The sequence below is a fragment of the Anomaloglossus baeobatrachus genome, chromosome 8, assembly GCF_048569485.1.
Source record: "Anomaloglossus baeobatrachus isolate aAnoBae1 chromosome 8, aAnoBae1.hap1, whole genome shotgun sequence".
In the NCBI taxonomy this organism is placed as follows: domain Eukaryota; kingdom Metazoa; phylum Chordata; class Amphibia; order Anura; family Aromobatidae; genus Anomaloglossus; species Anomaloglossus baeobatrachus.
Window position 1 is genome coordinate 8,998,849 of NC_134360.1, and position 21,336 is coordinate 9,020,184.

General features: G+C 49.5%; 1 protein-coding gene across 1 annotated transcript in view; it reads right to left on the reverse strand.

Annotated features, from left to right (window-relative positions):
• FAM120A (family with sequence similarity 120 member A) overlaps nt 1–21,336 on the reverse strand; it is a 138,280-nt gene that overhangs the window by 73,508 nt on the left and 43,436 nt on the right. The window contains exon 3 of the mRNA XM_075321280.1: nt 921–1,003. Coding sequence (XP_075177395.1) covers nt 921–1,003 — 83 coding nt within the window. The remainder of the gene's footprint in view (nt 1–920; nt 1,004–21,336) is intronic.

The window sequence follows — 21,336 nt, forward strand, 5'->3', positions numbered from 1 at the left end:
GCATTTCTGCTGTGTTTTTTTCATAAGTTATTTGCAAATTAAAAACGGATTTTTTTACAGCAACAGCAAAACTACGAGATTCCAGAAATCCCATGCACACTATTGTTTTTTTCCTGACAAATGAAAAGTTGCAGCATTTTGGAAAGAAGCAGCAGGTCGATTCTTTCGGCGTTTTTCCTGTCAGGAGATGTAGAATTTTCTGCAACCAAATACTCAATGAGTGCACATAGCCCAGTGGTACGTGCACAGTCTTTTTCCAGAGATTTTGAGGCAGATACTCCAAAGTTCTCCAGGGAGTAGTTAAAGTGTTTGCTCAATAAACTCAAAAAAAACCCTCAGCATCCACCTACCCTTAGGCCATGTTCACAAGTTATGTTTTTGAACTGTTTATGCAAATTAAAAGCTGATTTTTACAGTACCAGTAAAAGCGACGAGATCTCAGAAATCTGCAGCATGATTGCTTTTCTATTCCTGACTGAACTGAGAAATTGCTGTATTAGTTAAATCTGCAGCATGTCAATTCTTTCAGCATTTCTGCAGCGGGTTTTTGTTTTTTTTACCAGAGAGTAAGGAGGAAATGTAAAACCGCAATCACACATTTTTGCTGCATTTTTGTGAATGAAACTCACTTTATTAAACATGTTCTGTAGACAAATGGCGCACATATTCCGTACCAGTATAAATGCATCAAAAATCGCAATAAAATCTCAGCAAGACCTGATTTTTGGAAGCAGCTTCTTTACCGCGAAGAGAACAGGTTTTGCTGCAGAAAAAACACACTGCAAAGAACGCAACGTGTGACCATATCCGTAGTGTTTGTAAAGGTGTTCTGTGGTATCTGACATTAGATGTTCACCAGTCACTGGCTTCCGTTATGGCCGTTCGGTGGATACAATAATACACCTGGGTTATTCACCTACTTTCAATGAAGCCAATGGATGATCTGGCCCAAGTAAGCTCCAATGGAAAGCGGCTAAATCTTCATCCGGTAAGATGTGGTTACCTGCGGGAGAAAGCACAATCCTGATGAGTCCATTTACAGTTATAGACGTCACATGGCCACAATAGACCTGCGGCTCTTCGTACTTCTATCCTATGAGGCGGTGCTGCTCCGGTTCACCTGCAGGCCGGGTACACCGCCACAGATCACACGTTCACAGTCACACCGCCAAGTGCGAAAAACCTTCCGACCCTTTTCCACAACTTTCGCAGCAAATTCATCCCAATTCATTGCTAACAATAATCTTCATAAAGAAACACAAGAGAGGAATGAACAGAGGCAAATATCATATACGGGCACATGTCCTGGTAATAACGGGGTATAATGAGCCGGGGGTAACGCAGAAAGGTCTAGAACGCTCTCATACAGCAGCGCTCTGTAAGGGGCAAGATGTCTGCAAACACTGAATATATGAAATGTGCACTGCATTACTGATATATAGCATATACTTATCATAAGAGTATAAACTCGCCTATACATGAGAGCCCACCAGCCACGACAAGGCGCAGCTTACTGTGATGGGACCCTACACCTAATATTTATCAAAAATGCTTTTCCTGGGCTACAAAGTTCAAGGGCCGGTTGGATCCGGCACTAATAAAAAACAGTCTTAGGTTGTGTTCACACCACAGTATTTTCTCCATCTGAGAAGAAAGGCCCAATAATGCTAATCAGTCTGATATGGGTGGGACTCATTTTTCTTTGGAGGTGCAGAGAAAAAAAATAAAAATTCTCCATTCTATCAGTCCAGGTCTTCTGAATACGAATCGCTTGGCAGTCAGAAATCCTACGTGTCGGATCCTTCTTTCCCTTGGCAAATGATGTCAGGAGGCTTCCATACACAGACTATTGGGGGACAACTTTGGTTGAATGTGCCTGAAAGCGAGAGGTCGCATTGTCTTTACAGCCACAATACAGTGGAGCGAGCGGTGACACTGCGGGGTATCACTACAGTGGAGGGAGAGGTGACACTGCAGAAGTGTCAATACAGTGGAGGGAGCGGCAACACTACGGGGTATCAATACAGTGGAGGGAGCGGCAACACTACGGGGTATCAATACAGTGGAGGGAGCAGTGACACTGCAGGGTATGAATACAGTGGAGGGAGCGGCAACACTACGGGGTATCAATACAGTGGAGGGAGAGGTGACACTGCGGGGTATCACTACAGTGGAGGGAGTGGTGACACTGCAGAAGTGTCAATACAGTGGAGGGAGCGGCAACACTACGGGGTATCAATACAGTGGAGGGAGAGGTGACACTGCGGGGTATCAATATAGTGGAGGGAGCGGTGACACTGCAGGGTATCAATATAGTGGAGGGAGCGGTGACACTGCTGGGTATCAATATAGTGGAGGGAGCGGTGACACTGCGGGGTATCAATACAGTGGAGGGAGCAGTGACACTGTGGGGTATCACTACAGTGGAGGGAGCGGCAACACTACGGGGTATCAATACAGTGGAGGGAGCGGCAACACTACGGGGTATCAATACAGTGGAGCGAGAGGTGACACTGCGGGATATCAATACAGTGGAGCGAGCGGTGACACTGCGGGATATCAATACAGTGGAGGGAGCAGTGACACTGCGGGATATCAATACAGTGGAGGGAGCAGTGACACTGTGGGGTATCATTACAGTGGAGGGAGCGGTGACACTGCGGGGTATCAATACAGTGGAGGGAGCGGTGACACTGCAGGGTATCAATACAGTGGAGGGAGCGGTGACACTGCGGGGTATCAATACAGTGGAGCGAGAGGTGACATTGCGGGGTATCAATACAGTGGAGCGATCGGTGACACTGCAGGGTATCAATACAGTGGAGGGAGCGGTGACACTGCGGGATATCAATACAGTGGAGGGAGCAGTGACAATGCGGGATATCAATACAGTGGAGGGAGCAGTGACAATGCGGGATATCAATACAGTGGAGGGAGCAGTGACACTGCGGGGTATCATTACAGTGGAGGGAGCGGTGACACTGCGGTGTATCAATATAGTGGAGGGAGCGGTGACACTGCGGGGTATCAATACAGTGGAGCGAGCGGTGACACTGCGGGGTATCAATACAGTGGAGGGAGAGGTGACACTGCAGAAGTGTCAATACAGTGGAGGGAGCGGCAACACTACGGGGTATCAATACAGTGGAGGGAGAGGTGACACTGCGGGGTATCAATACAGTGGAGGGAGAGGTGACACTGCAGAAGTGTCAATACAGTGGAGGGAGCGGCAACACTACGGGGTATCAATACAGTGGAGGGAGCGGTGACACTGCGGGGTATCAATATAGTGGAGGGAGCGGTGACACTGCAGGGTATCAATATAGTGGAGGGAGCGGTGACACTGCAGGGTATCAATATAGTGGAGGGAGCGGTGACACTGCGGGGTATCAATACAGTTGAGGGAGAGGTAACACTGCAGAAGTGTCAATACAGTGGAGGGAGCGGCAACACTACGGGGTATCAATACAGTGGAGGGAGCAGTGACACTGTGGGGTATCACTACAGTGGAGGGAGCGGCAACACTACGGGGTATCAATACAGTGGAGGGAGCAGCAACACTACGGGGTATCAATACAGTCGAGCGAGCGGCGACACTACGGGGTATCAATACAGTGGAGCGAGCGGTGACACTACGGGGTATCAATACAGTGGAGCGAGCGGTGACACTGCGGGATATCAATACAGTGGAGCGAGCGGTGACACTGCGGGATATCAATACAGTGGAGGGAGCAGTGACACTGCGGGATATCAATACAGTGGAGGGAGCGGTGACACTGTGGGGTATCATTACAGTGGAGGGAGCGGTGACACTGCGGGGTATCAATACAGTGGAGGGAGCGGTGACACTGCAGGGTATCAATACAGTGGAGGGAGCGGTGACACTGCGTGGTATCAATACAGTGGAGCGAGAGGTGACATTGCGGGGTATCAATACAGTGGAGCGATCGGTGACACTGCAGGGTATCATTACAGTGGAGGGAGCGGTGACACTGCGGTGTATCAATATAGTGGAGGGAGCGGTGACACTGCGGGGTATCAATACAGTGGAGCGAGCGGTGACACTGCGGGGTATCAATACAGTGGAGGGAGAGGTGACACTGCAGAAGTGTCAATACAGTGGAGGGAGCGGCAACACTACGGGGTATCAATACAGTGGAGGGAGAGGTGACACTGCGGGGTATCAATACAGTGGAGGGAGAGGTGACACTGCAGAAGTGTCAATACAGTGGAGGGAGCGGCAACACTACGGGGTATCAATACAGTGGAGGGAGCGGTGACACTGCGGGGTATCAATATAGTGGAGGGAGCGGTGACACTGCAGGGTATCAATATAGTGGAGGGAGCGGTGACACTGCAGGGTATCAATATAGTGGAGGGAGCGGTGACACTGCGGGGTATCAATACAGTTGAGGGAGAGGTAACACTGCAGAAGTGTCAATACAGTGGAGGGAGCGGCAACACTACGGGGTATCAATACAGTGGAGGGAGCAGTGACACTGTGGGGTATCACTACAGTGGAGGGAGCGGCAACACTACGGGGTATCAATACAGTGGAGGGAGCGGCAACACTACGGGGTATCAATACAGTCGAGCGAGCGGCGACACTACGGGGTATCAATACAGTCGAGCGAGCGGTGACACTACGGGGTATCAATACAGTGGAGCGAGCGGTGACACTGCGGGATATCAATACAGTGGAGCGAGCGGTGACACTGCGGGATATCAATACAGTGGAGGGAGCAGTGACACTGCGGGATATCAATACAGTGGAGGGAGCGGTGACACTGTGGGGTATCATTACAGTGGAGGGAGCGGTGACACTGCGGGGTATCAATACAGTGGAGGGAGCGGTGACACTGCAGGGTATCAATACAGTGGAGGGAGCGGTGACACTGCGTGGTATCAATACAGTGGAGCGAGAGGTGACATTGCGGGGTATCAATACAGTGGAGCGATCGGTGACACTGCAGGGTATCAATACAGAGGAGGGAGCAGTGACAATGCGGGATATCAATACAGTGGAGGGAGCAGTGACACTGCGGGGTATCATTACAGTGGAGGGAGCGGTGACACTGCGGTGTATCAATATAGTGGAGGGAGCGGTGACACTGCGGGGTATCAATACAGTGGAGCGAGCGGTGACACTGCGGGGTATCAATACAGTGGAGGGAGAGGTGACACTGCAGAAGTGTCAATACAGTGGAGGGAGCGGCAACACTACGGGGTATCAATACAGTGGAGGGAGCAGTGACACTGTGGGGTATCAATACAGTGGAGGGAGCGGTGACACTGTGGGGTATCAGTACAGTGGAGGGAGCGGCAACACTACGGGGTATCAATACAGTGGAGGGAGCAGTTACACTGTGGGGTATCAATACAGTGGAGGGAGCGGCAACACTACGGGGTATCAATACAGTGGCGGGAGCGGTGACACTGCGGGGTATCAATACAGTGGAGCGAGCGGTGACACTGCGGGGTATCAATACAGTGGAGCGAGCGGTGACACTGCGGGGTATCAATACAGTGGAGGGAGAGGTGACACTGCAGAAGTGTCAATACAGTGGAGGGAGCGGCAACACTACGGGGTATCAATACAGTGGAGGGAGCAGTGACACTGTGGGGTATCAATACAGTGGAGGGAGCGGTGACACTGTGGGGTATCAGTACAGTGGAGGGAGCGGCAACACTACGGGGTATCAATACAGTGGAGGGAGCAGTTACACTGTGGGGTATCAATACAGTGGAGGGAGCGGCAACACTACGGGGTATCAATACAGTGGCGGGAGCGGTGACACTGCGGGGTATCAATACAGTGGAGCGAGCGGTGACACTGCGGGGTATCAATACAGTGGAGCGAGCGGTGACACTGCGGGGTATCAATACAGTGGAGCGAGCGGTGACACTGCGGGGTATCAATACAGTGGAGGGAGAGGTGACACTGCAGAAGTGTCAATACAGTGGAGGGAGCGGCAACACTACGGGGTATCAATACAGTGGAGGGAGCAGTGACACTGTGGGGTATCAATACAGTGGAGGGAGTGGTGACACTGTGGGGTATCAGTACAGTGGAGGGAGCGGCAACACTACGGGGTATCAATACAGTGGAGGGAGCAGTTACACTGTGGGGTATCACAGTGGAGGGAGCGGCAACACTACGGGGTATCAATACAGTGGAGGGAGCGGTGACACTGCGGGGTATCAATACAGTGGAGCGAGCGGTGACACTGCGGGGTATCAATACAGTGGAGCGAGAGGTGACACTGCGGGGTATCAATACACTGGAGCGATCGGTGACACTGCAGGGTATCAATACAGTGGAGGGAGCGGTGACACTGCGGGATATCAATACAGTGGAGGGAGCAGTGACACTGCGGGGTATCAATACACTGGAGCGATCGGTGACACTGCAGGGTATCAATACAGTGGAGGGAGCGGTGACACTGCGGGATATCAATACAGTGGAGCGAGCGGTGACACTGCGGGATATCAATACAGTGGAGGGAGCGGTGACACTGTGGGGTATCAATACAGTGGAGGGAGCGGCAACACTACGGGGTATCAATACAGTGGAGGGAGCGGTGACACTGCGGGGTATCAATACAGTGGAGGGAGCGGCAACACTACGGGGTATCAATACAGTGGAGGGAGCGGTGACACTGCAGGGTATCAATACAGTGGAGGGAGCGGTGACACTGCAGGGTATCAATACAGTGGAGCGAGCGGTGACACTGCAGGGTATCAATACAGTGGAGGGAGCGGTGACACTGCAGGGTATCAATACAGTGGAGGGAGCGGTGACACTGCAGGGTATCAATACAGTGGAGGGAGCGGTGACACTGCGGGGTATCAATATAGTGGAGGGAGCGGTGACACTGCGGGAGGTGTCTTGGCTATTTCCATCAACTGATCATACGTGATCCAAGAGTCAAATCCTCACAGATCCCACAGTGATGATCTATCCTAAAAGGACAGGTCACCTATATTACTCACTTTAATCACCGTATATATTTCGGGTTTGTGGCCATAAATGGGATTTGACTAATTTTTTCCAGTTCAGGAGCCCAATTAAATTATTTTTAATTTTTTTTTTAGATTAGATTTAATTTATCTTCATACAAGTGACTGCACTTCTGAAAATCAGCGGAAATAGGACAAAGGCGCCGTGTATTATGCATGCTACAAGCAGACCATAGAGACTGCACCTCTAGGAGACATTTTTTACAATTCGGACTCAATACACAGCGAGTGTCTATCCAGAAACGCCGGCATTTTCCTCGCAGCCGTCCCCCAGCAACGACTGCTCCATCACAGGCAAATTAGTGAGCATCAGGAAACAATGAGGCCCTTCTGGCTAAGCCCCGAGAGCGAGCTCGGCCGCCTCCATCGGAGATTAGCACCTGACACTCCACTGAAGGCTGCGGTAACCTTGACGACGGAGCAGGCCTCTCCATGTAAAGCTGTAATGATCACTGCACACGGACACCGCTCTACACCAGAGAAAGATGCTAACTGGCAATTTATTCAGCCACCGCTGTCACCGTCAATCCCATCATATTCCCTGTCAAATTATCGGAGGTTGAGGGCGTTGGCACCATTTCAATCGCTTCTCCATGGTGACAATGTGAGCGGGAAAACAATCGGGAGATTGGATTATTTGTACAGTGACAACATCAGTGATTAGCGGAGACCGCGCCAAATACTTCACAGCGAAGCCTTCACGGTCCTGTTCACATTACAAAAATAGATAAAAACCTACACGAAAAAGTGCCCAAAAAATGGTTCTATGAAACGGATACTCCTATAGACAGATTAACCCCTTAATATCAAATGAAGTATATTTTTGTCATGGGCCAATAAAGGCCGAACGCAGCCGGCTCAGGAGCGGATTCTGCTTCATAGCGGCAGATGCGGACTGTGTTACGTAGCAGACATCTGCCCATAACTGCAGCGACTGGAGCCTGCTCTGATCGCTGCAGTATAACCACACGCCGCTGTCAATCTCTTACAGCAACACTTAAATTACATCAGTGTCGGTGCGTGAGCTACCGCGAAGTGATCACTGAGAGCTAATGGGTTACTGATGGCCTCCCGTCCCTGCCATCTCGGCTTTTCCCATGACTCTCAGGCATGGACTGAGCTTCTAAAGAAAACCGCAATCTCTCCATATACTGCAATACTAAGGGACTGAAAAAATAAAGTAAAAATGAAAAAACACATTATAAAAAAAAAACAAAAAAAACCACATTTGAAACTGAAGAGACTTAATTGCCGCTTTTTAGTTGCTGCTCTTCCCAAACAAAAAAATACATTAAAAAGTGATCAAAACGCCCTGTGTACTCTAAAATCAATAAAGACATCGGATCAATGTGAAGAAAAATGCCAAAGACAAAAAAAAAAACAAAAAAAAACAAGCCCTCATACAGCACTATGGACGGAAAACACAAAAAGTCTCAAAAAAAGCGACTATCAATTTTTTTTTCTCCAGTAAATTAGCGAAATACTCGTAAAATAAATAAAAAAAAATAAATTGGCAGTTTACGGTTATATGGGCCTGGAAAGTCGCGTTGCATTTCTACTGTATAAAAAACAACATGAAAACAAAGCCAACTAAACCATGGGAGATAAAGACAATAGCACCCGAAAAAATAGAATAAAATGTTACCTGGTCATTAAAGCAAAACTCCGGCGGGTTTTTTTTCAGCGCTGGAGTGGCGATTTAAATATAAGGCCTCTGCCATATTCTCACAATCCAGCGGCTTCACCTTTTAGCGATGACGCTTCGGTGCCGCAGCACCATTTTGTGACTGTAACTTATACCTTCTGATTTTCGGCCAGTCAGGTCACAAGCTCCCAATACAAGTCTACAAGAGCCAGAAATAGGCCAGAACGAAGCTCTCATAGACTTACATTGAGTTGTGACCTCTGGTGCCTCCATGAAACACTGGAGCAACTAGCAAGTCACAAATCATAGGAGACCGACCGGAGCAACACTGGAAAAAGATGGAGATGGCGGAGATAAGTATCAGACCGGAGGCAGAGGACTTAGATCTAAAGCTCAACTCCATAGGTGCAATAAAAAAAGCCTGCTGGAGTGGAGCTTAAGGCTCTGTGCGCACTGGGAAACGGAATTTTCTTGAGAAAATTCCGCATGCTCTCAAAGATTACCGCACCCGCGGTAAAAAACCGCGGGAAACCGCACCCGAAAACCGCATGCGGTTTGCTGCAGTTTTACCGCGGTATTATTCGCGGTATTGCCGCGTGCGGGTTGGGATGTGCTTTATTGCATTCAATGCAATAAAGCACATTGAAAAAAAAAAAAAAAAAAAAGTCATTTAATTCTGAGATAGTAGATAGACATAAGAATAGATAGAGGGATAGATAGACAGACAGAGGGATAGATAGATAGATGACAGATCGCTGCATTTCCCACGGTCGGCAGTGAGTTCACATTACCGGCCGTGGGAAATGACCGGTAATTACCTCTGCTGTCTGCTGCTTTCATTCAGCGCTGTGTCTGTGACAGTCGCGGCTGGATGTAAGCAGCGCAGGACGTCGGAACGGTGGATTACGCCGGAGCTTTGGTGCGGGAGGCGTTAATAAAATGGTGAATGAGGCTTGTTTGTTTTATTTAAAATAAATGATTTTTCGGTGTCTGTTTTTTTCACTTTATTTACGGGTTGATCATGTCAGCTGTCACATAGACGCTGCCATGATCAAGCCTGGAGTTAATGGCGGTGATCCACCACCATTAACCCCTTGTATTACCTTGCTGCCACTGCTACACGGCGGCAAGAAGAGCCGAGGACACGCCGGTGCTGCCGCATAATGTATGCGACAGTGCCGGGGCAGCTGCGGCTGATATTCTCGGCTGCCGGAGGGGGAGTGAGGCGGGGGACATTAACCCTGCACCTCTCCCTCCCCAGCCTGAGAATACCGGGCTGCCGCTGTGTGCTTACCTCGGCTGGAAGGTAAATATGCAGCGGAGCCCACGTTCTTTGTTTTCTATATTTCCGTTTTCTTTCTATGTGTGTTCTGTGTCTGTGTCTGTGTTCTATGTCTGTGATGTCTGTGATGTCTGTGATGTGTGTGTGTGATCTGTGTGTGTTTACTCTCTGCACGGCTTCCTCTTCCTGTAATGACATCACTTCCCTGCAAACCGCAGACAGGCGATGTACATTACCGGAGGTAAACCGCGAAATACCGCAGGGAATAACGCAGAAAAACGCAGTGAACCGCACAGAATTTGCTGCCTGCGTTATTCCCTGCGGGATTTCATGATTAACATTGGAGTCAATGGAGTGAAATCCCGCAGCGATGTGCGGAAAAGAAGTGACATGCACTTGTTTTTGCTGTGGGATTCCCGCAGCAAAACATGCAGCTGTCAAAATCCGCCCAGTGCGCACAGGATTTTTTTTCTCCATAGGATTTGCTGGTGATTCACTGCAGAGATGTTATGAACATTTTCTGCAGCGAAACATGCAGCAAATCCGCGGAAAATCAGCGGCAAAATCCGGTAAGTGCGCACATAGCCTTAGGCTCTGTGCGCACTAGTGCGTTTTTCCCGCGGATTTGCCGCGGAAATTTCTTGAGAAATGTCTGCAATCTTTGTGCAGACATTTCCCAGCAAATTCTATGGTAAAAAAAAAAAGCTGTGCGCACTGGTGCGGATTTTTCTCAAGAAATTTCCTTGAGAAGAATTTCTCGAGAAACTTTCTTGAGAAAATGAACATGTCCATTATTTCCGCAGGTACCCTGCGGATTTCGGCAGTACAGCCTGCAAAAATCCGCAGGGAACCACCCGCGGGAAAATCGTGGCAATTCCGCGGCTATTCCGCGGCAAATCCGCATGCGGATTTGGTGCGGATTTTTTCCGGAGGTCCGGAAATCTTTCACTCCCAGAAGTTTCTCAAGAAATTTTCTTGAGAAACTTCTCATTTCTAGTGCGCACAAAGCCTTAAGCGGTTTTAGGGATTTTCTGATACAAGGGTACGCTCACTCAGCAAAAAGCACAAGTACAACCTGTACACAGACGAAGGAAAAATCCAGCCAGCTAGAAGTGACTGAATGCTTTACCATGCTCAGTGCATAGTGTCCTAATCATTCCACAACAGCAGAGGTCGCACTAAAGGATCAGGCTGCTGGATTTCAATATGCCTGATTTTTTGTTTTGCAGTAGATATTAAAGAAAAAGAAAAAAAAAAGATTTTTGCATGTGGGAACATGGATCTAGGCCACCAAAAAACAACGAAAAAAAAACCAACAAAAAACACCCTTGCAGTACAGAAGACACTCCTCCTTTTTCACTATATATCTAAGTACACACATACACAGAGGGTAAAATAACCAATTCTCTAAGTAAATATATTTCTAAAAGTGCTGTTGACATGAATTTCTCACCAGATGTCAGTAACAACCCATCCAATCCACACAGGCAAAGAAATCAATCCATAGATGCACATAAACTAAGTGTTGTGTAATAATGAGAAATGACACAGGGAAAAGTATTGAACACGTTACTGAAATGTATTTACAGTAATCCTTGGTACACTCTACTTTGTTGGTGATGAAGCTTCCAGACGCCTCCTGTATGGAGACACAAGTCACCTGCATTGCTCCGGTGGATTTTGGTCCATTCTTCCGCACACACTCCTCACATCCTGTATGGAGACACAAGTCACCTGCATTGCTCAGGTGGATTTTGTCCCATTCTTCCGCACACACTCCTCACATCCTGTATGGAGACACTAGTCGCCTGCATTGCTCAGGTGTGATTTTGGCCCATTCTTCTGCACACACTCCTCACATCCTGTATGGAGACACTAGTCACCTGCATTGCTCCGGTGGATTTTGGTCCATTCTTCCGCACACACTCCTCACATCCTGTATGGAGACACAAGTCACCTGCATTGCTCAGGTGGATTTTGTCCCATTCTTCCGCACACACTCCTCACATCCTGTATGGAGACACTAGTCACCTGCATTGCTCAGGTGGATTTTGTCCCATTCTTCCGCACACACTCCTCACATCCTGTATGGAGACACAAGTCACCTGCATTGCTCAGGTGGATTTTGTCCCATTCTTCCGCACACACTCCTCACATCCTGTATGGAGACACTAGTCGCCTGCATTGCTCAGGTGTGATTTTGGCCCATTCTTCTGCACACACTCCTCACATCCTGTATGGAGACACTAGTCACCTGCATTGCTCCGGTGGATTTTGGTCCATTCTTCCGCACACACTCCTCACATCCTGTATGGAGACACAAGTCACCTGCATTGCTCAGGTGGATTTTGTCCCATTCTTCCGCACACACTCCTCACATCCTGTATGGAGACACTAGTCACCTGCATTGCTCAGGTGGATTTTGTCCCATTCTTCCGCACACACTCCTCACATCCTGTATAGAGACACTAGTCACCTGCATTGCTCAGGTGGATTTTGTCCCATTCTTCCGCACACACTCCTCACATCCTGTATGGAGACACTAGTCACCTGCATTGCTCAGGTGGATTTTGGTCCATTCTTCCGCACACACTCCTCACATCCTGTATGGAGACACTAGTCGCCTGCATTGCTCAGGTGGATTTTGGCCATTCTTCCGCACACACTCCTCACATCCTGTATGGAGACACTAGTCACCTGCATTGCTCAGGTGGATTCTGGACCATTCTTCCGCACACACACTCCTCACATCCTGTATGGAGACACTAGTCGCCTGCATTGCTCAGGTGGATTTTGGCCCATTCTTCCGCACACACTCCTCACATCCTGTATGGAGACACTAGTCACCAGCATTGCTCAGGTGGATTTTGGCCCATTCTTCCGCACACACTCCTCACATCCTGTATGGAGACAATAGTCACCTGCATTGCTCAGGTGGATTTTGGCCCATTCTTCCGCACACACTCCTCACATCCTGTATGGAGACACTGGTCACCTGCATTGCTCAGGTGGATTTTGGCCCATTCTTCCGCACACACTCCTCACATCCTGTATGGAGACACAAGTCACCTGCATTGCTCAGGTGGATTTTGTCCCATTCTTCCGCACACACTCCTCACATCCTGTATGGAGACACTAGTCGCCTGCATTGCTCAGGTGTGATTTTGGCCCATTCTTCTGCACACACTCCTCACATCCTGTATGGAGACACTAGTCACCTGCATTGCTCCGGTGGATTTTGGTCCAGTCTTCCGCACACACTCCTCACATCCTGTATGGAGACACAAGTCACCTGCATTGCTCAGGTGGATTTTGTCCCATTCTTCCGCACACACTCCTCACATCCTGTATGGAGACACTAGTCACCTGCATTGCTCAGGTGGATTTTGTCCCATTCTTCCGCACACACTCCTCACATCCTGTATGGAGACACTAGTCACCTGCATTGCTCAGGTGGATTCTGGACCATTCTTCCGCACACACACTCCTCACATCCTGTATGGAGACACTAGTCGCCTGCATTGCTCAGGTGGATTTTGGCCCATTCTTCCGCACACACTCCTCACATCCTGTATGGAGACACTAGTCACCTGCATTGCTCAGGTGGATTTTGGCCCATTCTTCCGCACACACTCCTCACATCCTGTATGGAGACAATAGTCACCTGCATTGCTCAGGTGGATTTTGGCCCATTCTTCCGCACACACTCCTCACATCCTGTATGGAGACACTGGTCACCTGCATTGCTCAGGTGGATTTTGGCCCATTCTTCCGCACACACTCCTCACATCCTGTATGGAGACACAAGTCACCTGCATTGCTCAGGTGGATTTTGTCCCATTCTTCCACACACACTCCTCACATCCTGTATGGAGACACTGGTCACCTGCATTGCTCAGGTGGATTTTGGCCCATTCTTCCGCACACACTCCTCACATCCTGTATGGAGACACTAGTCACCTGCATTGCTCAGGTGGATTTTGTCCCATTCTTCCACACACACTCCTCATATCCTGTATGGAGACACTAGTCACCTGCATTGCTCAGGTGGATTTTGGCCCATTCTTCCGCACACACTCCTCACATCCTGTATGGAGTCACTAGTCGTCTGCATTGCTCAGGTGTGATTTTGGCCCATTCTTCCGCACACACTCCTCACATCCTGTATGGAGACACTAGTCACCTGCATTGCTCAGGTGGATTTTGGCCCATTCTTCCGCACACACTCCTCACATCCTGTATGGAGACACTGGTCGCCTGCATTGCTCAGGTGGATTTTGGCCCATTCTTCCGCACACACTCCTCACATCCTGTATGGAGACACTAGTCACCTGCATTGCTCAGGTGGATTTTGGCCCATTCTTCCGCACACACTCCTCACATCCTGTATGGAGACACTGGTCACCTGCATTGCTCAGGTGGATTTTGGCCCATTCTTCCGCACACACTCCTCACATCCTGTATGGAGACACTGGTCACCTGCATTGCTCAGGTGGATTTTGGCCCATTCTTCCGCACACACTCCTCACATCCTGTATGGAGACACTAGTCGCCTGCATTGCTCAGGTGGATTTTGGCCCATTCTTCCGCACACACTCCTCACATCCTGTATGGAGACACTAGTCGCCTGCATTGCTCAGGTGGATTTTGGTCCATTCTTCCACACACACTCCTCACATCCTGTATGGAGTCACTAGTCGTCTGCATTGCTCAGGTGGATTTTGGTCCATTCTTCCGCACACACTCCTCACATCCTGTATGGAGACACTAGTCCCTGCATTGCTCAGGTGTGATTTTGGCCCATTCTTCCGCACACACTCCTCACATCCTGTATGGAGTCACTAGTCGTCTGCATTGCTCAGGTGTGATTTTGGTCCATTCTTCCGCACACACTCCTCACATCCTGTATGGAGACACTAGTTGCCTGTATTGCTCAGATGGATTTTGGTCCATTCTTCCGCACACACTCCTCACATCCTGTATGGAGACACTAGTCGCCTGCATTGCTCAGGTGGATTTTGGTCCATTCTTCCACACACTCCTCACATCCTGTATGGAGACACTAGCCACCTGCATTGCTCAGGTGGATTTTGGTCCATTCTTCTGCACACACTCCTCACATCCTGTATGGAGACACTAGTCACCTGCATTGCTCAGGTGGATTTTGGTCCATTCTTCCGCACACACTCCTCACATCCTGTATGGAGTCACTAGTCGTCTGCATTGCTCAGGTGTGATTTTGGCCCATTCTTCCGCACACACACACTCCTCACATCCTGTATGGAGACACTAGTCACCTGCATTGCTCAGGTGGATTTTGGCTCATTCTTCCGCACACACTCCTCACATCCTGTATGGAGACACTAGTCACCTGCATTGCTCAGGTGGATTTTGGTCCATTCTTCCGTACACACTCCTCACATCCTGTATGGAGACACTAGTCGCCTGCATTGCTCAGGTGGATTTTGGCCCATTCTTCCGCACACACTCCTCACATCCTGTATGGAGACACTAGTCACCTGCATTGCTCAGGTGGATTTTGGCCCATTCTTCCGCACACACTCCTCACATCATGTATGGAGACACTAGTCGCCTGCATTGCTCAGGTGGATTTTGGCCCATTCTTCCGCACACACTCCTCATCCTGTATGGAGACACTAGTCACCTGCATTGCTCAGGTGGATTTTGGCCCATTCTTCCGCACACACTCCTCACATCCTGTATGGAGACACTAGTCGCCTGCATTGCTCAGGTGCGAGTCTGGCCCATTCTTCTGCACGCACTCCTCACATCCTGTATGGAGACACTAGTCACCTGCATTACTCAGGTGGATTTTGGCCCATTCTTCCGCACACACTCCTCACATCCTGTATGGAGACACTAGTCGCCTGCATTGCTCAGGTGGATTTTGGCCCATTCTTCCGCACACACTCCTCACATCCTGTATGGAGACACTAGTCGCCTGCATTGCTCAGGTGCGAGTCTGGCCCATTCTTCTGCACACACTCCTCATATCCTGTATGGAGACACTAGTCGCCTGCATTGCTCAGGTGGATTTTGGTCCATTCCTCCGCACACACTCCTCACATCCTGTATGGAGACACTAGTCGCCTGCATTGCTCAGGTGGATTTTGGCCCATTCTTCCGCACACACTCCTCATATCCTGTATGGAGACACTAGTCACCTGCATTGCTCAGGTGGATTTTAGCCCATTCTTCCGCACACACTCCTCACATCCTGTATGGAGACACTGGTCACCTGCATTGCTCAGGTGGATTTTAGCCCATTCTTCCGCACACACTCCTCACATCCTGTATGGAGACACTAGTCACCTGCATTGCTCAGGTGGATTTTGGCCCATTCTTCCGCACACACTCCTCACATCCTGTATGGAGACACTAGTCACCTGCATTGCTCAGGTGGATTTTGGCCCATTCTTCCGCACACACTCCTCATATCCTGTATGGAGACACTAGTCGCCTGCATTGCTCAGGTGGATTTTGGCCCATTCTTCCGCACACACTCCTCATATCCTGTATGGAGACACTGGTCACCTGCATTGCTCAGGTGGATTTTGGCCCATTCTTCTGCACACACTCCTCACATCCTGTATGGAGACACTAGTCGCCTGCATTGCTCAGGTGGATTTTGGCCCATTCTTCCGCACACACTCCTCACATCCTGTATGGAGACACTAGTCGCCTGCATTGCTCAGGTGGATTTTGGCCCATTCTTCCGCACACACTCCTCATATCCTGTATGGAGACACTGGTCACCTGCATTGCTCAGGTGGATTTTAGCCCATTCTTCCGCACACACACTCTTCACCTCCTGTATGGAGACACTAGTCACCTGCATTGCTCAGGTGGATTTTGGCCCATTCTTCCGCACACACTCCTCACATCCTGTATGGAGACACTAGTCGCCTGCATTGCTCAGGTGGATTTTGGTCCATTCTTCCGCACACACTCCTCACATCCTGTATGGAGACACTAGTCGCCTGCATTGCTCAGGTGGATTTTGGTCCATTCTTCCGCACACACTCCTCACATCCTGTATGGAGACACTAGTCGCCTGCATTGCTCAGATGGATTTTGGCCCATTCTTCCACACACACTCCTCACATCCTGTATGGAGACACTAGTCGCCTGCATTGCTCAGGTGGATTTTGGTCCATTCTTCCGCACACACTCCTCACTTCCTGTATGGAGACACTAGTCACCTGCATTGCTCAGGTGGATTTTGGCCCATTCTTCCACACACACTCCTCACATCCTGTATGGAGACACTAGTCACCTGCATTGCTCAGGTGGATTTTGGTCCATTCTTCCACACACACTCCTCACTTCCTGTATGGAGACACTAGTCACCTGCATTGCTCAGGTGGATTTTGGTCCATTCTTCTGCACACACTCCTCACATCCTGTATGGAGACACTAGTCACCTGCATTGCTCAGGTGGATTTTGGCCCATTCTTCCACACACACTCCTCACATCCTGTATGGAGACACTAGTCATGTGCATTGCTCAGGTGGATTTTGGCCATTCTTCCACACACACTCCTCACATCCTGTATGGAGACACTGGTCACCTGCATTGCTCAGGTGGATTTTGGCACATTCTTCCACACACACTCCTCACATCCTGTATGGAGACACTGGTCACCTGCATTGCTCAGGTGGATTTGGCCCATTCTTCCGCACACACTCCTCACATCCTGTATGGAGACACTAGTCATGTGCATTGCTCAGGTGGATTTTGGCCCATTCTTCCGCACACACTCCTCACATCCTGTATGGAGACACTAGTCGCCTGCATTGCTCAGGTGGATTTTGGCCCATTCTTCTGCACACACTCCTCACATCCTGTATAGAGACACTAGTCACGTGCATTGCTCAGGTGGATTTTGGCCCATTCTTCCACACACACTCCTCACATCCTGTATGGAGACACTAGTCACCTGCATTGCTCAGGTGGATTTTGGCCCATTCTTCCGCACACACTCCTCACATCCTGCAGGTCCCGGCTCCTTCTATGATCTCTGAGCTTTAGTTACTTCCAGACATTTTCTATTGGATTCAGCTCCGGTGATCGGCTCGGCCATTCTAGCAGATTTATTTTCTTTCCTAGGCCGTGTGTTTAGGATCATTGTTTTCCTGAAATATCCTCCCTCGTTTCTTCTTCATCATCCTGGTAGATGGCAGCAGATCATTACCAGGCATGTATCAGTACTTTTCTCCATTCATCCTAACTTCTTATATGGAGTTTACCAGTGCTGTATTCTGAAAAAAAAAGCCCCACACCATGATGTTCCCACCTCCACACTTCACTGGTGTTGACGTTTTTAGGTTGATTTGCTTTCGGCCTAAAACATGGTGTGTATTACGGCCTCCAAAAGAGTTCTCCAGTATTTCACAGACTTGTCTAAATGTTGTTGAGCAATCTTTAAACGCTCTTGAACCTGCTTTTTGTTCAGCAATAGTCTTGCGTGGTGAGTGTGCATACAGGAGTGTGCATACAGGTTTGGAGGGGAAGTGCATTATTTTCTGTGCTCTCTGAAACCGTTGTGCCTGCTGAGTCCAGGTCTTTCTGTAGCCTCCACAGAAATTTCTGATAATTTTTTTCATTCCTGTCTGAAATCTTGCAGTGAGCACCTGGTCGTGGCCAGTTTTTGGTGAAATTACCGTATTTTTCGCTTTATAAGACGCACTTTTCCTCCCCAAATTTTGGGAGGAAAATGGGGGGTGCGTCTTATAAAGCGGTAGCGGGGGGGGGGGGGTCCTGTCTGAAGCGATCGGGCGGGTGCCTGTGGCTGCATGCAAGCGGCCGGGTACCTGTACTTGCATGCAGCGGCAGCCGGGTACCCGTGGCTGTGTGCGGGCGGCAGCGGGTGCTGTGTGGGGTCGGCAGCCAGGTACCTGTGCTTGCATGCGGTGGCAGACGGGTACCCATGGCTGTGTGCGGGCGGCAGCCGGGTGCTGTGTGCGAGCGGCAGTCGGGTGACCGTGCAGGTACCCGGCTGCCGCCCTCACACAGTCACCCATCTGCCGCCCGCACACAGCCATGGGTACCCGGCTGCCACCGCACGCAAGCACAGGTACCCGGCGGCTTGTACGCAGAGTGGGCGGGCAGCCTGCTGGCTGCCACTCTGTGCATGCGGGGCGGGCGGCTGTGCAGCTTACCAGTTGTCCGCGGTCCCACTTTCAAATGATGGCGCCGGTGGAGCTCTTGGATGAGAGCTCCATCTGCGCACGCGCTGCTCCGGGAGTCAGCGCGTGCGCAGATGGAGCCCTTGGATGAGAGCTCCATCTGCGCATGCGTCGCTCCGGGCGCCATTACTTGAATCGGGACCGCGGACACACTCCACCACTGAGCCGTCGCCGCCGCTCCCACCACTGAGCCGCCGCCGCCGCCGCTGCCACCACTGAACCGGGACCGCGGACACACGCCACCACTGAGCAGTCCCTGCCGCTGCCACCACTGAGCAGTTGCCGCCGCTCCCACCACTGAGCCGCCGCCGCCGCCGCTGCCACCACTGAACCGGGACCGCGGACACTCACTGCACCGGCCTGCTGCACGGCTCTCATGCCACGGCTGCTGCCGCCACCACGGACCCCACGGATCCTGCCACCGCGGACACCACCGCGCCTGCAACCACGGACGCCACGGCACCTGCAACCACGGACCCCGCTGCCACTGACCTGCCGCGCCTGCCAGCACAACCTGTGCCTCCTGTGACCCCGCTTCACCACCACTGCTGCCCCCCTCCGGTAAGAGAACATCGGAGTATAAGACGGACCCCATTTTTCTTTTTTTTACCTTTTTTTATGTCTAAGTTTGGGGTGCGTCTTATATTCCGGTGCGTCTTATAAAGCGAAAAATACGGTATGTTCTTTCAACTTACGGATTATGGTCCCAACACTGCTCACTGGAGCCTTCAGTAGGTTAGAAAATCTTCTGTAACTAATGCTATCAATAAGTTTTAAAATGATAAGGTTGTGAAGGTCTTGAGACAGCTCACTGGTTTTACCCATCATGAGATGTTTCTTGTGTGGCACCTTGGTAATGAGACACCTTTTGATTGGCCATCAACATTTGTCACTAAGTATCAGGTTTGCTTTCTAATTACTGATAGATTTCAGCTGGCATCAAGACTTTCCAGGCTTGCCCCTCTCATCCCTGATGGCGTTCCTGGGAATTCAACCCCCCCTGCGGCTCCAATATGAGAATTAAGATATTGTCTATTAATGTGAACGGACTCAACTCCCCAGCAAAAAGGTCAATGATGTGGAGAGAGGTCAAGGCATCTAACTGTGATATAGCGTGCATTCAGGAGACCCACCTTCTTTCCACAGATAATAAACGGCTACTTCATCCAAGCTTCCAACACACCTTTTTTGCTAATGACTCAAAAAAAAGAGGAGGAGTGGCCATTTTAATAAAGAACTCAGTGGCCTTTAAATTGATAAATGTCAGTTATGGAGTGGATGGAAGATATATTATTTTGTCTTGTTATATCAACAGCGTCCCTTATACCTTGGCAACGGTCTACTCCCCAAATTCATCACAATTGAACTTTGCTAGGAAATTTTTCCAAGCATTCAAAGATACTGCCACAGGGGCGGAAATCATCTGTGGAGACTTTAATATACCTGTAATACGCTCCATGGATTGCTCCAACACCAGCATCCCACATGCTAAGGAACTTAAGCATCTCATCAATGAATTCCATTTTCATGACATCTGGAGATATTTGCACGCATCAGAAAGAGACTATACGTTCTTCTCTTCCAGGCACCGCTCATACAGTAGAATTGATTTTTTTTTGGTCGACAGCAAATCTATAAGTAATTGTGTGGCAGCTGATATTGGTTTAATTACTTGGACAGATCATGCGCCGATCTCTTTGTCTGTTCAGGGTAGCTTTAATGTTCAAAATTCCCCTAGGTGGAGACTGAATACCAGCTTGCTTGGTAGGCAGAAGGTACATGATGAAGTAGAGTCAGTGTTAACAGAATATTTTAAACTTAATAATAATGGGGAAATTTCTGACGAGACCCTGTGGGCTGCTCATAAAGCCGTAGTCAGAGGGCAGCTCATAAAAATAGCCTCCATCCAAAAACGGAAAAAAGACGCAGATATTAAATATATATTAACCCGTATTCATCACCTTGAATCCCTGAATAAAGCCAAAGCTTCCCCTAACTTGACTAAAGAAATTGTAACCCATAGATTCCAACTAAGATCCCTACTCCTGCAAAAATACGAACATAATCTTAAAAAAAATAGATCGACATTTTATGCTATGGGGGATAGAGCGGGGTCCTTATTGGCAAGAAGGACGAAAAAACGTGAGATCCAATCTAAAATAGAATTCCTGAGGGACCC